General features: G+C 44.6%; 1 protein-coding gene across 1 annotated transcript in view; it reads left to right on the plus strand.

Annotated features, from left to right (window-relative positions):
* The window catches only part of GRIP2 (glutamate receptor interacting protein 2), a 121,720-nt gene that overhangs the window by 22,136 nt on the left and 83,976 nt on the right, over positions 1–15,608 (plus strand). Inside the window, 3 exon segments of the mRNA XM_073591882.1 lie at positions 3,376–3,521; positions 9,825–9,972; positions 12,973–13,142. Of these exon segments, the coding sequence (XP_073447983.1) occupies positions 3,376–3,521; positions 9,825–9,972; positions 12,973–13,142 (464 nt within the window).

Raw genomic sequence — 15,608 nt, forward strand, 5'->3', positions numbered from 1 at the left:
CATTTTTTTTTGTTTTTTTGTTTTTAAATAACAAACATATCATACTTGCCTCCACTGTGCAGTTAGTTTTGCACAGAGTGGCCCCCGAACCTTGTCTTTTGGGGTCCCCCGGTGGCGCTCGGGGCCCCTGCTCGCATCGGTAAACCCCCTTGCCCACCCTCCCTCGGCACCTTCATCATTGGATTTGATTGGCAGCAACGGAAGCCAATGGCTGCGCTGCTCTCAATCTATCCGATCAAGAGCCGAGAACCCCAGGCAGAGAGGTACAACGCATCTCCACCGAGGGAATGAACGGGCTCAGGTGAGTAAAATGGGGAGCTGGAGGGCCGGTCAGTGTCAGAAGTTTTTTCACCTTAATGCATAGGATGCATTAAGGTGAAAAAACACGAGGGTTTACAACCCCTTTAAGGTGCTTCTTCTTGAGCCACTCCTTTGTTGCCTTGGCCGTGTGTCTTGGGGTCAATATCATGCTGGAATACCCATCCAAAACTCCATTTTCAATGCCCTGGCTGAGGGAAGGAGGTTCTCATCCAAGATTTGATGGTACATGGCCCCGTCCATCGTCCCTTTTGGGGCGGTGAAGTTGTCCTGTCCCCTTAGCAGGAAAACACCCCCAAAGTATAATGTCTTCACCTCCATGTTTGACGGTGGGGGATGGTGTTCTTGGGGTCATAGGCAGCATTCCTCTTCCTCCAAACGCGGTGAGTTGAGTTGATGCCAAAGAGTTCGATTTTGGTCTCATCTGACCACAACACTTTCACCCAGTTCTCCTCTAAATCGATCAGATGTTCATTAGCAAACTTCAGACGGCCTGTACATGTGCTTTCTTCAGGGGGGGGACCTTGCGGGCGCTGCAGGATTTCAGTCCTTCATGGCGTAGTGTGTTACCAATTGTTTTCTGGGTGACTATGGTCCCAGCTGCCTTGAGATCATTGATAAGATTCTCCCGTGTAGTTCTGGGATGATGCCTCACTGTCCTCATGATCATTGAAACTCCACAAAGTGAGATCTTGTATGGAACCCCAGACGGAGGAAGACTGACAGTTACAGTGTGTGTGTATATATACTGAATAGATATATATAGATAGATAGATAGATCGATCTAGATATATATAATTTTTTTATTTACCTTTAAAATCACTTTAATGCATTACAATTTAACTAAACCCATTTAGATTTTAGTGGACTAAAACGTACTGGCGATTTTAGTCGACTAAAATACGACTAAAACAAAAACAATTCAGATGACTAAAATACAACTACAACTAAAACGTCGTTTTAGTTAAAACTATAAGACGGTATCCGACGACTAGAACTAAATCGAAATTTGATGTCAAAATTAACACTGGTGATTACCATGTATGTTGAAGTAAGATTTTTTTTTTTCTGGGCTTTTAAATTAAAATGACGATCATTAGCTCTTCTATTCAATGCCCGTCAGTAGTAAACACAAACCTGAGCCACGAGCCGTGACAATCCGATCTGTTTCAGAGTCTCAGAACTGGTGCTTTAACTCTCTCCGCCACTCTGGGCGCCCGCCAGACAGCGAGCGAACGAGCTGCTCCAGTTTTTGCTTTTTTTTTTCTGTGAAATTTTCAGAGCGCTTAACCGAACAAATTAAAATGACAAATGTCTTAAATCATCCGCGGTATCCGACGGCGGCTCACTTTGATCAGAGCAATCTGCTTAGGTCTGACTGTCACAGCCGGGGCACCTGCATATCTTAATGGAAATGCTGCTCATTGATTGAAGAGTTAGGAATCAAGAGGCTTAGAGACCGGTGGAGTCCACGGGGATTCGGGTATCCTTGTCTGCAAGGTTATTGCGAAAGTACCGGGGGGGGGGGGATGTAGGACGGTAAGAGGATTCAGACGCAGTTTTGTTAGTGGACCTGTAGACAGAAACGTTAAAAAAAAAAAAACTCCATCCAACTGACCCATCAGGTTCAACTTAAAGCAGAGCCACAGAAAACTCAAAAGTCCTCCCCTGCGGTGAGGCTGCACCGGCACACTGCAGAGGTTAACTGCTTGTTTAGCATTAAGCCGGCCATATATGGATAAAAATTCATCAGATTTCGATCCATGTGTGGCCACTGTGGTTGAACAGAAGTCAAGCTATTGATTGCCTTCTGTTGAACCGCCATGTTGTATAAAAAGCCACTCAGTCGACGCTGCAGGTAAAAGACTGTAGCACTGATCTGTGTATTCTGACCGCAGGAAAGTCTCCCCCACTGTCAGAATACAATAGCACATCAGGGAGGATTCCCCTATCCACCTCTAATGTGTGGATGGGGGTCAATTTTTTTTCATTCAACCTGCTGGTTAAACAAAAAAAAATCAAAATGATCCATGTATGGCTAGCTTTGGGAATGGGAAAATGACTATTCATCCCAAAGGTGTTCTTTCGGGTTGAGGTCAGGACTCTGCAGGCCAGTCAGGTTCCTCCACCCCAAACTCGCTCATCCATGTCTTTATGGACCTTGCTTTGTGCACTGGTGAGCAGTCGTGTTGGAACAGGAAGGGGCCATCCCCAAACTGTTCCCTCAAAGTTGGGAGCATGAAATTGTCCAAAATGTCTTGGTATGCTGACGCCTTAAGAGTTCCCTACACTGGAACTAAGGAGCCAAGCCCAACCCCTGAAAAACAACCCCACAATCCCCCCTCCACCAAATGATCCTCTGCTCCCCTGCCAAACGATGTTGTCCCCTCCCCTCTGCTTCAGGAGTGGAGTGCCCCCTTGGTGTCCTCACATTCAAGGCAGGACATTTGGGCCTTCATCAGTCTTGATGATGTCAGAGTATCTCAGACTGCTGGAGTGCAGGGGGCAATGAGGCTGCAAGGATCAGTCATGCAAGAGTGGAGGATCCGGAAAGTAATCGTGATTTTCACAATCCTGTAGGCATAAACGAGCAGGTAACCCTTGCCGTGTGGGTGCAGCTCCACCATGCCAGGGAAGACTTCTCCATTTTCCAGAGTTTAGCTTTAACCACTTTAACCCCCCTTCATTTTTTATGATGCGCTGCTAGATGGAAGTGCTAACCACCTAGCCATGGTGCTGCCCCGTAATGGTAGAATTTAGGTAGGTAGTTTGTGGAGGGCGCACTCAAACCGCGGCGCACTCGCCTATTTTTACTTTCCCCATGCTCACCTGGGTGAAAGACGCACGAAATGAATTTGATCCTGAGGGTGCCCCAGCTAAAGCTTTTAATTTTTCCTATACATTCTGATTATAAAAGCCCATTTGAATGCTGAAGCCTATAAAATCATCAAGGAATAGTGATGTACATTTTTTTTTACTACAATTTGCTTGTGTAGAGATTGTCTGACTCCTTTAAATCTATATGTATTCTTAAAACCATCAAACTTTCTCCCACAGGGAAGGGACCTTAAAAGTTAGTGACCGAATCATGTGTGTGGATGCCATCTCCCTTCACAATGTCCCCCTCTCGGACGCCCTTACCATCCTCCGGCAGTGCAGTCAAGAGGCCATCTTCCAGATCGAATATGATGTCGCCCTTATGGGTAAGATACTACCGTGCTTGAAGTTGTTGAGATCACCCCAAAGTCAAGCAACCACGACCTTCACTTCCTTTCCATATAGTAGTAGAACATCTACGGCTGTGAGGTATTGGTGGTCTTTCCTTTTTGGTCCTCAGTGAGCACTTTTCGAAACACTTAATCTGCTTGACGTGTTATGGAGGCACCTGACAAACTTTAAGTAGCACTCAGAAGAAAATCACCTGGGTGTAAAGAATCTGACAGCAGACATTGGCAACATAAAGGTGCAATGAACCTCACATAAAAGGAACCGGCTGGAGTTTCCCAGCTCCTGTCCAGGCATTGTCAAGCGGTTGATGTGGACAGTGATTGTCATGCCACAGGTGACCTCTGACACTCCAGGTAAAGTGTTTGGATCAGGGGTCTCCAAACTGTGGCCCACGGGCCAGATGTGATCCTTTGCTTGCCTTTATTTGGCCCTTGGGGAACTATTCCTTCCACCGATACAAAGCACTATTCCTTCCACTGACACCAACAATGGCACATTATTCCTTCCACTGTCACCAAAGACGAAGCACTATTCCTCCCACTAATACCAACAATGGGACACTATTCCTCCCACTGATGCCAACAATGGAGCACTATTCCTTCCACTGATGCCAACAATAGGGCACTATTCCTTCCACTGATACCGACAATAGGGCACTAGTTCTTCCACTGATGCCAACAATGGGGCACTATTCCTCCCGCTGATACCAACAATGGGGCACTATTCCTCCCACTGGTACCACCGATGGGGCACTATTCCTTCCACTGATGCCAACAATGGGGCATTATTACTTCCACTAATACCAAAGATGGGGAACTAATTCCACTGACACAAAAGATGTAATTTTTTTACTTCTACTGACCCCCAAACCTATGTCATTGTTTCCTCCCACTGACACTGAGGCATTTTCTACTCCCACTGGCTACACTCCAGCCCCTTAAAGTTTGAAGGACCGTAAACTGACCCCTGGTTCAGATTAATGATGAGTTATAAAGTACAGGCCTGTCTTATTCTGTAACAATGCTATAATTCTTCAAAAAATGCCTCACCTTTTAATATTAACCCCTTCCAACCCAGCCCCAGCATTCCTTTAACAGTGTATTTTCTCTCGGGGGGGTGGGAAGGATAGACTAATCACATGACCACTGTTATCGGACGGGTCACATGATTGGGAGACTGCCCCATTGGCTATCAATCATTAGCAATCATTAGCAAAGACAAAGAGCTGCCTTTGACAGCACAGTTACTGTGCTGGGTGCGTGCAATGAGCGCACTCTCAACACAGAAAGCCCTGCCGCCCATGGGCGGCACATACTTGTAGCGTTTTGGGCAATAAGGGCCCAATAACACTTGGAACTGCCTGTGAATCGCATAGGATTGCGCTGCATATTCTTGTGCTATTCACATGCAGTTCTGTGCATTGTGATTTCAGCCCATTCGTTCTGGATAGGCTGAAATTGCACCGTACAGCACCAAAAGTAGTGCATGCATTACTTTTGGAAACATTTGTACCATGCGATCAAACATGTTTTCCACCTGCGTTTGGGGGTGTCGTTAACTTTGCACTGACAGCCGCTGCTGATAGATCGCAAGGGCAGTGCGATTTGAATGCTGTGTGGGAAGCCGGTATGGAACGTGGGTTTTTTCGCACTGCATTCTAGTGGGCCCTAAAGCCCACCCTCTTTGCCATTACAAATATGCAGGAATTGCATGGGCAGCAAGAGGTTAAAAAGCTGTCCTTGAGCCCCAGTCTAGTGACTTTGCCTTGGCTGAGAGGGTGCCATCACTTTTTCCGGCCAATCGATTGGTGAACACAGCCAAGAATTGCATAACCACTAGGATTTATGGGACTATGGCATCTCTGTCCCAAGAAGTAGATGGTGACGCTGGATGATGGTGACCAAAGATGGCTCCATTCTACTGGAGATAAAAGCAAAAAAAAGGTGTACAAAGATGGCTCCATTCTTCTGGAGATAAAAGCAAAAAAAAAAGGTGTACAAAGATGGCTCCATTCTTCTGGAGATAAAAGCAAAAAAAAAGGTGTACAAAGATGGCTCCATTCTACTGGAGATAAAAGCAAAAAAAAGGTGTACAAAGATGGCTCCATTCTACTGGAGATAAAAGCAAAAAAAAGGTGTACAAAGATGGCTCCATTCTTCTGGAGATAAAAGCAAAAAAAAAGGTGTACAAAGATGGCTCCATTCTACTGGAGATAAAAGCAAAAAAAAGGTGTACAAAGATGGCTCCATTCTTCTGGAGATAAAAGCAAAAAAAAAAGGTGTACAAAGATGGCTCCATTCTACTGGAGATAAAAGCAAAAAAAAGGTGTACAAAGATGGCTCCATTCTACTAGAGATAAAAGCAGATGAAAGCATTGTGAGGGGGAGTACTGGGATCTCTGTGAGAGGTTATAAATACCTGGAAGCTTTATACTTACATATTACTGGACACGCTGGCCCTAAACATAAAAAATATGTCTGACCTTGGGTTCACTTGAAAGACTTTATGTTCAGATCCAGAATGACCGGTTCTCTTTTAGACCCAACATTTCATATTCTTTTAACACCACTTCTTCAGGTAGCCCTGGATACAGATTGAGATCTTGAAGTGTCCTGCAGACTAGTAGAGGTCACAAAATCTTGGCACTCTCCCCTCTCATATCTCGCTACCATAATGAGAATTATTCGCTATCTCAGGACAGTACAGGCTGATGGGAGCCAAGCCTTTCTCCATGCTGATCTCTTGGCGGCTGGGGCAGGTCGAAGACCAGTGTTCCGATAACATTCACTAAAAGTCATATAACAGACTGCGGCGCTCCAAGGCACAATCACTCTGCTTCCATCCCATGCAGGAAATTAATTGATTGGACCAGATTCAGCTTTATCTCCATGGATTTACCCGGAAAACATGTAACCCCTTCAGGACTGGACCTCCAGTGCGCTACTAAGTTTAAAGTACAAAATGCTTTATCAAAAAAAGCTGGTGTGTGTGTGTGTGTGTATATATATATATATAGATAGATAGATAGATAGATATACGTGTGTGTGTGTGTGTGTGTATATATATATATATAGATATAGATATAGATATATCTATCTATAAAAAAAAAAAATCAGGAAGGGGCAAATACTTTTTCACAGAACTGTATATAGACACATACAATATATTGTCAAAAGTATTGGGACGCCTGCCTTTACACACACATGAACTTTAATGGTATCCCAGTCTTAGTCCGTAGGGTTCAATATTGAGTTGGCCCACCCTTTGCAGCTATAACAGCTTCTACTCTTCTGGGAAGGCTGTCCACAAGGTTTAGGAGTGTGTCTATGGGAATGTTTGACCATTCTTCCAGAAGAGCATTTGTGAGGTCAGGCACTGATGTTAGACGAGAAGGCCTGGCTTGTAGTCTCTGCTCTAATTAATCCTAAAGGTGTTCTATCGGGTTGAGGTCAGGATTCAGGTTGTGTAGGCCAGTCAAGTTCCTCCACCCCAAACTCGCTCATCCATGTCTTTATGGACCTTGCTTTGTGCACTGGTGGGCAGTCATGTTGGAACAGGAAGGGGCCGTCCCCAAACTGTTCCCGCAAAGTTGGGAGCATGAAATTGTCCAAAATGTCTTGATATGCTGACACCTTAAGAGTTCCCTTCACTGGAACTAAGGGGCCAAACCCAACTCCTGAAAAACAACCCCACACCATAATCCCCCCTCCACCAAATGATTTGGACCAGTGCACAAAACAAGGTCCATAAAGACATGGATGATCGAGTTTGGGGTGGAGGAACTTGACTGGCCTGCACAGAGTCCTGACCTCAACCCAATAGAACACCTTTGGGATGAATTCGAGGCGAGACTGTCTGACCTCACAAATGCGCTTCTGGAAGAATGGCCAAACATTCCCATAGACACACTCCTAAACCTTGTGGACGGCCTTCCCAGAAGAGTTGAAGCTGTTATAGATGCAAAGGGCGGGCCAACTCAATATTGAACCCTACGGACTAAGACTGGGATGTCATTAAAGTTCATGTGCGTGTAAAGGCAGGCGTCCCAATACTTTTGACAATATATTGTATGTGTCTGTGTATATGTATGTGTATATATACAGTTCTTTGAAAAAGTATTTGCCCCCTTCCTGATTTTTTATCTCTTAGCATATTTATCACACTTAAATGATTCAGAACATCAAACAAATGTTAATATCACACAAAGATAACCTGAGCAAATACAAATTGCAGTTTTTGATGGTTTAATTTATTAAGGGGAAAAAGGCTGTCCAAACCTGCCTGGCTTTATGTGACAAAGTAATTGCTCCCTAAACCTAATAACTGGTTGTGCCCCCTTGGCGACCACAACTGCAATCAAGCATTTGGGATGACTGGCAACGAGTCTTTCACATCGCTGTGGAGGAATTTTGGCCGACTCTTCTTTGCAGAATTGTTTTAATTCAGCCACATTGAAGGGTTGTGTATGATGTGATAAGCCTATGCTAATGACCAGACAGGACACAGGAAGTGGGCTGTATAAGAGATTTACTGGAAAAAAAATGTTTTACTATCCAAAGTTAAAACAACAACAAGAGCAGAAGATTTAATAGATGGAAAGATGAAAAAATGACTGAAGGTCCACTTTAAAGTGGTTGTAAACTTTTGACATGAAATATGAACAAAGCACAGCCTTCTATAGTGTGTACTTGTCTCAACCCAGAACACTAAGGGGTTGATTTACTAAAGGCAAATAGACTGTGTACTTTGCAAAGTGCAGTTGCCCTCTGCGAGTGCAGTTGCTCCAGAGCTTAGTAAAAGAGGTAAGGCTTCATGTTTGAAAGAGTACCCAATCATGACCAAGGAAAATAAAAAAAAATGCATTAATGCTTGTACATGATTGGATGATGGCAGTCAGCTGAGTTTCTGCTCCTTTACTAAGCTCTGGAGCAACCGCACTTGCAGAGGGCAATTGCATTTTGCAAAGTGCACAGTCTTTTTTTCCCTTTAGTAAATCAACCCCTAAGTATCATTTCTCTCTGCTAGCCCATTCCTCTGCTATCAGCATGAATCACTTCTGATAAGTTTTCTTGACACCAAGAGATAAAAAGGTGACAGGAGAGGAAGCTCCAGCACACAGCCTGTGATTACACAGTATCATACCTCCCAACTGTCCCTGATTTGGAGTAATGTCCCTCTGTCCCTCTTTCCTCCTCATTTGTCCCTCATTTGTCCCTCATTTTGGTCTGATCTATATAGTTGTATATAAAATGCACTTTTTATCTTTCAAAAAGCGTTTCCCAGTGCTAAACCTTTCATCCGGTTTCCAAATTGCTGCATTTGTACACTTTAAAAGCCAATATAACGGAACAGTAGTGGTAAAAAAAAAAGCTCTTGTGTATTTAAACTTTTTGGGGGGTTAATTCTCCTTTAAGGGGGTGTGGCAGGGGGCGTGTCCTATGCCTACATACATTTGCTAGTAGGTGTCCCTCATTCCCATCTCAAAATGTTGGGAGGTATGCATTATGCAGGAACAGAGCTGAGACTATCAAAAGGGGGAGGGGGGGTGTCCTCCCCCCCCCCCCCCTCCGAGCTCTGCTCAATGAGATCTGCAGAGTGTAACTTCAGCTCTCCACCCCCCCCCCCCCCCCGCTTTCTGAAAGCTCAGACAAGCTGTATAAATTCTGCACTTTGAATGGCTGTAGGGAAGGCAGGGCTGCAGATAAACAGGTACAACTTATGTAGGAGGATTTGTTTGATCTCTTGTTTATCACCAGAGGCCAGTCACTTCACTGGGCACATGTAAGGGTTTGCAAGCACTTTTAGCTATCCATTTATGTAAAGCGTATCCCAGGGGCAGACTGACAACTCATGGGGCCCCCCCGGGCAATAGGAGATTATGGGGCCCCTGGGCAATAGGAGAAGATTATGGGGCCCCCAGGCAATAGATTATGGGGCCACACAGTATATACACACACATACAGTATACACACACAGACACACAATATACACACACAATATACACACACAGAATACACATACACACTCTGCAAAGGTACTGGAGAGGCAGGGCAGCTATAACCTTGGGAGTTTAAAAAAATCACAGATTTTTACATACTGTCCCTGGTTTTATTGAGGCTGGCAACCCTGATGGGGCCCCTTAGTGGCATGGGGCCCTCGGGCAGTGCCCGAGTGCCCGAATGGTCAGTCCGCCCCTGGCGTATCCTGAGTGTCGGGAATGATTTAAACAAGAATCGCCATGGTGTGTTCCATGTTTACCCATGATCCTCCTCTCCTAGACACTGTGACAAACGCATCAGGACCCCTACTGGTGGAAATCGCCAAGACACCCGGCTCCACGTTGGGCATTTCGCTGAGCACGAGCACTCATCGGAACAAGCAGGTGATCATCATCGACAAGGTTAAGCCAGCCAGCGTGGCGGACAGGTGAGCGGTCATTGTTCTGGTGATGGGAATATACTTGGCCTTTCCTTATGACGTCTCTGATTTATTTATTTTTTGCCGTACCGCCCTCCTCTTCTTCTGCGGTTCACATTTCACAATGTGATATACAATAACCGCATACACAGAGTTTATATAAGTACACAATCTGATCTCCTCTGCCGCTGGCTCTCGCTCTTTTTTCCATGGTCAGGATCACTTGGCAACTTTCTGATCTGATATTGAAGCAGAATGTTGCAGCAAATACATGTTAACCGCTTCAGCCTCGGGAAGGTTTTACCCCCTTCCTGACCAGAGCACTTTTTGCGATTCGGCACTGCGTCGCTTTGACTGACAATTGCGCGGTCGTGCGACATTGCACCCAAACAAAATTGATGTCCTTTTTTTTCCCCACAAATAAAGCTTTCTTTTGGTGGTATTTGATCGCCTCTGTGTTTTTTATTTTTTGCGCTATAAAAAAAAAAAAGGAGCGACAATTTAAAAAAAAAAAAAAAAAACGCAATATTTTTTACTTTTTGCTATAATAAATACCCCTCAAAAATATATTAAAAAAAAAACTTTTTTTCCTCAGTTTAGGCTGATATGTATTCTTCTACATATTTTTGGTAAAAAAAAAATTCGCAATAAGCGTATATTGATATTGATTGGTTTGCGCAAATTTTATAGTGTCTACAAAATAGGGGATATTTTTATGGCATTTTTATTTATTTTTTTATTAGTAATGGCGACGATCTGCGATTTTTTAATTTTTTTTATTTTTTATTTTTTAATCAGGACTGCGACATGGCGCACAGATCGGACACTTTTGACACTATTTTGGGACCATTGTCATTTATACAGCGCTCAGTGCTATAAAAATGCACTGATTACTGTGTAAATGACACTGGCAGGGAAGGGGTTAAACACTAGGGGACGATGAAGCGGTTAAGTGTGTCCTAGGGAGAGATTCTAACTGTGGGGGGGGGGGGGAGTGCTAAGTGCCACTGCTAAGGCCACATCCGTCTAATCTGAATTTGAGGGAAAGAAGTCCCCCCGCCTTATATGGTGATTTTCTGGTGATCATCTGGGAAATCTCCATGTGGAGACAATCTTATGCCGACAAGTGAGACCTGTTTCTTTCAACTACCCCCCCGAGTGTGTCCTGACGAAGCAAAATAGCGAAACGCGTTGACGCACAGGGGCTCACTGCCGTCCGTTGGCGTCAACCCTTTACACTAGACATTTACGACCATCATATGTTTACTGTATGTTTTTAACTTTTTTTTTTCTACTTGACCTGTCTGTTATGACTCATTGTTAATAAAGTATAGATGTTACTCTTTTACCATTTTGCCTGTAAGGTCCGAATTAGGGCCTCTTGGCTCTTTACCCCTTCTTTCCCTTGAATTGGGTTTTACACATGTAAAAATGGATCATGTCACTAAAATTTTAGTTTTGATTGATTTAAAATATTATCTACACGCAAGGTGAAGTTTTATCACCAGTTTTTTAGTTTAGAAAGGCTTGGCCAATTTACACATTTGTTTTTTTTTTGCTTATATTTTTATCTTGTAATCCAGTGATGGTTGGTGGTTTTTAATTTATTTTTATTTGTTGGAGGAGGGGGGGGGGCAGCCCCTCCACAAACCCTCGCCTCCCCCTCCCCCCCGCTGTCTGCTGGTCGGTCCGGCACATACCCCATCTAGGCGGGTGGCGGGCAGCGGCTCCACGTCCTCTCCTCCATCACGGTGTCTCCCAGCGTGCGGATCCTCCCCTTCTCCTAGGCGTCCAACAGGATCGCCTGTCCTTTCAGCCAACCGGGTGACGCGTCTCGAAACCCGCTTCCTGAGTGGCCGGGAGGAGGATCAGTGTTACAATAGCGATTTATTCATTCGCTGCTTTAACACACCTGGGTGGGCTCCGTTCGCATTCTCTGCGCCCCGAGTCCACCCTATTTTGAAGCCTACTAGAGCCTCTGGCTCTAAACAGGTGCTTCAAAAAAAAACACCCCCCCCCCCCCCGCCATTGTACAGAAACAGAAAAGTCTGAGAGCTGCTCCCTAACATAAGACACCTCCATCCCTATATTGCGCAGAGATACAAAAATTCACCCGTGGGACTTTAAATGAAGTGTCCATGGTGATCACAGAAAAATAACAAGAGTATAGAAATGACAAAATTTATTATGATGAATAACATCCAGTACAAGTTATGAGCATCGGTGACACATACATAACAGCAGCATGATAAATTGGTCCTAAAAACATAGCCATCATGACATAACATCAAAATATAAAAAGTACAGATATACATGCTACATCTCTAACCCCTGCCATTGTAATTCATGCATACGGTGTCCTGAAAGGGGCCGGACGCGTGAACAGGGGGGTGGGGCCCCAATGCGCCCTTAATGGATGGGGCCGCTCCTGCTTGTAATACAAACGTAATGAAGGAGCAAAAACCCTTTTTTGTATTTGCAAATTCGATATAGAAATACCGTACTGGTGACCCCACAATAGGGATAAAACTTTTTCGCGGAAGGGAGTTTAACAAGACTCGTGGCCACTCATTAAAATAAGAAGAAAAGAGGTTTAACCTTAAACTAGGTAGACTGATATGCAATTAGCGGACCTCCAGCTGTTGCAAAACTACAAGTCCCATCATGCCTCTGCCTCTGGGTGTCATGCTTTTGGGTGTCAGAGTCTTGCTATGCCTCATGAGACTTGTAGTTCTGCAACAGCTGCTGGAGGTCCGCTAATGGCATATCCCTGACGTAGAGGGTTCTTTACTGTAAGAGCGGCAAGGATGTGGAATTCCCTTCCACAGACGGTGGTCTCGGCGGTGGCCATCGATAGTTTCAAGAAACTATTAGATAAGCACCTGAACGACCGCAACATACAGGGATATACAATGTATAGGTTGGACTTGATGGACTTGTGTCTTTTTTTTCGACCTCACCTACTATGTAACTCTGTAATATAATCTCCTCCATCCATTTGTCTTCCAGGTGTGGAGCACTGCACCCCGGAGATCACATCCTGTCCATCGATGGCACCAGTACAGAGCATTGCACGGTGATGGAAGCCACGCAGCTCCTGGCCAGCACCATGGAGAACGTCAAGCTGGAGATCCTGCCAGTCCATCACAGCCGGCTGTCCCTCCGGCCGCCGGAGACCGGTGAGTGGATGCTGCTTTCTACCCCCCTGTGGGGTAGTGGTGATGAGATCTGTAAGCAGAGGATGGTGCTAGGTGAAGGTCGAGCTCAGCCGCCTGCAGTCACTTTGCAGAGGGAGAAGTTCTCTGCATCTAAAGCCTCTCATCCGTGAAGGGTTGTTATTTGACAGGGCAAGGTTGGAGCAGAGCTGTGTAATAACGTAGCCTGCTTTTTGTATAGGCGGCTCTGTAACCCTCTCCTGTCCTCAGTCCTTGCCAACTCTTAACACCACTACAGCTTCTGTGCATAGGAATTCATTATATTCACTTTGATTTATAGAATGTCAGCATCAGCTGCAGCGCTGCACAAATCTAGGGCACTCGGGGGGCCAGAAGAAAACCTTAAAACGCAGAAGTGGAGATACATAAAAGATGGATGCACAGGCAAATTTCTATTCCTTTTATTAAATCCACTCCAAAGTCTCCTGGGTCATTTTCTACTAGGGGATTTTTCTTTTATTTAAAATCAGCGTTTTTTTGCTAAAGAATTACTTTAAATCAGTGTTTCTCAACTCCGGTCTTCAGGACCTGCTAACAGGCCAGAATTTAAGCATTACCTTGGGGGAGATGCGGACCAGAATACTGCAATCACTGAGCAGCAAATGATATCACCTGTGATGTATTTCAGTTATCCTGCAAACCTGGCCTGTTAGTGGGTCCCGAGGACAGGAGTTGAGAACCACTGCTTTAAATCCACAAAAATTTATAATTTAATAATAAAATGGTGGCAGGTTAATTTTTTATTTTTTTTTTCATGCTGCATGATATTTGCATAACTGTTTATCAAACATATATTTTCAGAAAAGAATACACTAAAATTCTTTTAATGCACGCAAGCACAATAGGTTACCATAAAATCCAAATACCAAACGTGCCAAACCTTAAAATTTTGTGTTCCAGGGAATTGGCAAGCCTGGGGTACCTAAAATAGTCCATAGGCGACACCTTAAGACCCTATACAGTTTATCAGTTTAGAGTGAACAGTGAACTATGGCTCTAGAATTATTGCCCCCACACTGATGTCCTTGGCAATAGCTCAGATGTGTGGCGCCCATGAGGATTTGCATTCAGATGTATGCACTGGGTCATGGGAATACTTTTACTTTTTTTTTTTTTTTTAACTTATTTTATTATATTTGAATAAAAAAAAAAAAAATATATATATATATATATATATATATAGCATTTGACAGGTAACAGGTTTTCTTTATAGAGACATCAGGACTCTATTAAATCCCCATTGTCTCCCCTGACCTCCGCTGAAGCTAATCAAACACAGATCGTGCTCTCAGGATCCATTCAGACACTATTATATGCTTTGGTGGAAGCGCTGATTGAAAAGGGGCTGTAATAGCAGTGATCTCTAGCACTCATGTCATAGGTCTCTAGTCTATGACTCTGAAGCATTTCCCCAGTCCCCAATAACACCTATAGCAGTCTCGGACCATCTCCAGTAGCATGTCCATAGTCTCTGATCATCTCCGGTAGCATGTCCATAGTCTCTGATCATCTCCGGTAGCATGCCCATAGTCTCTGACCATCCCCATGTTGTAAAGCGCTGAGCAAACTGTGGGTGCTATATAAATCCTGAGTAATAATAATAATCTCCAGTAGCATGCCCATAGTCTCTGACCATCTCCAGTATCGTGCCCATAGTCTCTGACCATCTCCAGTAGCATGCCCATAGTCTATGACCATCTCCGGTAGCATGCCCATAGTCTCTGACCATCTCCGGTAGCATGCCCATAGTATCTGACCATCTCCGGTAGCATGCCCATAGTCTCTGACCATCTCCGGTAGCATGCCCATAGTATCTGACCATCTCCGGTAGCATGCCCATAGTCTCTGACCATCTCCGGTAGCATGCCCATAGTATCTGACCATCTCCGGTAGCATGCCCATAGTCTCTGACCATCTCCGGTAGCATGCCCATAGTATCTGACCATCTCCAGTAGCATGCCCATAGTCTCTGACCATCTCCAGTATCGTGCCCATAGTCTCTGACCATCTCCAGTAGCATGCCCATAGTCTCTGACCATCTCCGGTAGCATGCCCATAGTATCTGACCATCTCCGGTAGCATGCCCATAGTCTCTGACCATCTCCGGTAGCATGCCCATAGTATCTGACCATCTCCGGTAGCATGCCCATAGTCTCTGACCATCTCCAATATCATGCCCATAGTCTCTGACCATCTCCAGTATCATGCCCATAGTCTGACCATCTCCAGTATCATGCCCATAGTCTCTGATCATCTCCAGTATCGTGCCCATGGTCTCTGACCATCTCCGGTAGCATGCCCATAGTCTCTGACCATCTCCAGTATCATGCCCATAGTCTCTGACCATCTTCAGTAGCATTCCCATAGAATCTGACCATCTCTTTTAGCATGCCTATAGTCTCTGGCAGATTATGTAGCATTACATTTAAG

The sequence above is a fragment of the Aquarana catesbeiana genome, linkage group LG07, assembly GCF_042186555.1.
Source record: "Aquarana catesbeiana isolate 2022-GZ linkage group LG07, ASM4218655v1, whole genome shotgun sequence".
NCBI lineage: Eukaryota > Metazoa > Chordata > Amphibia > Anura > Ranidae > Aquarana > Aquarana catesbeiana.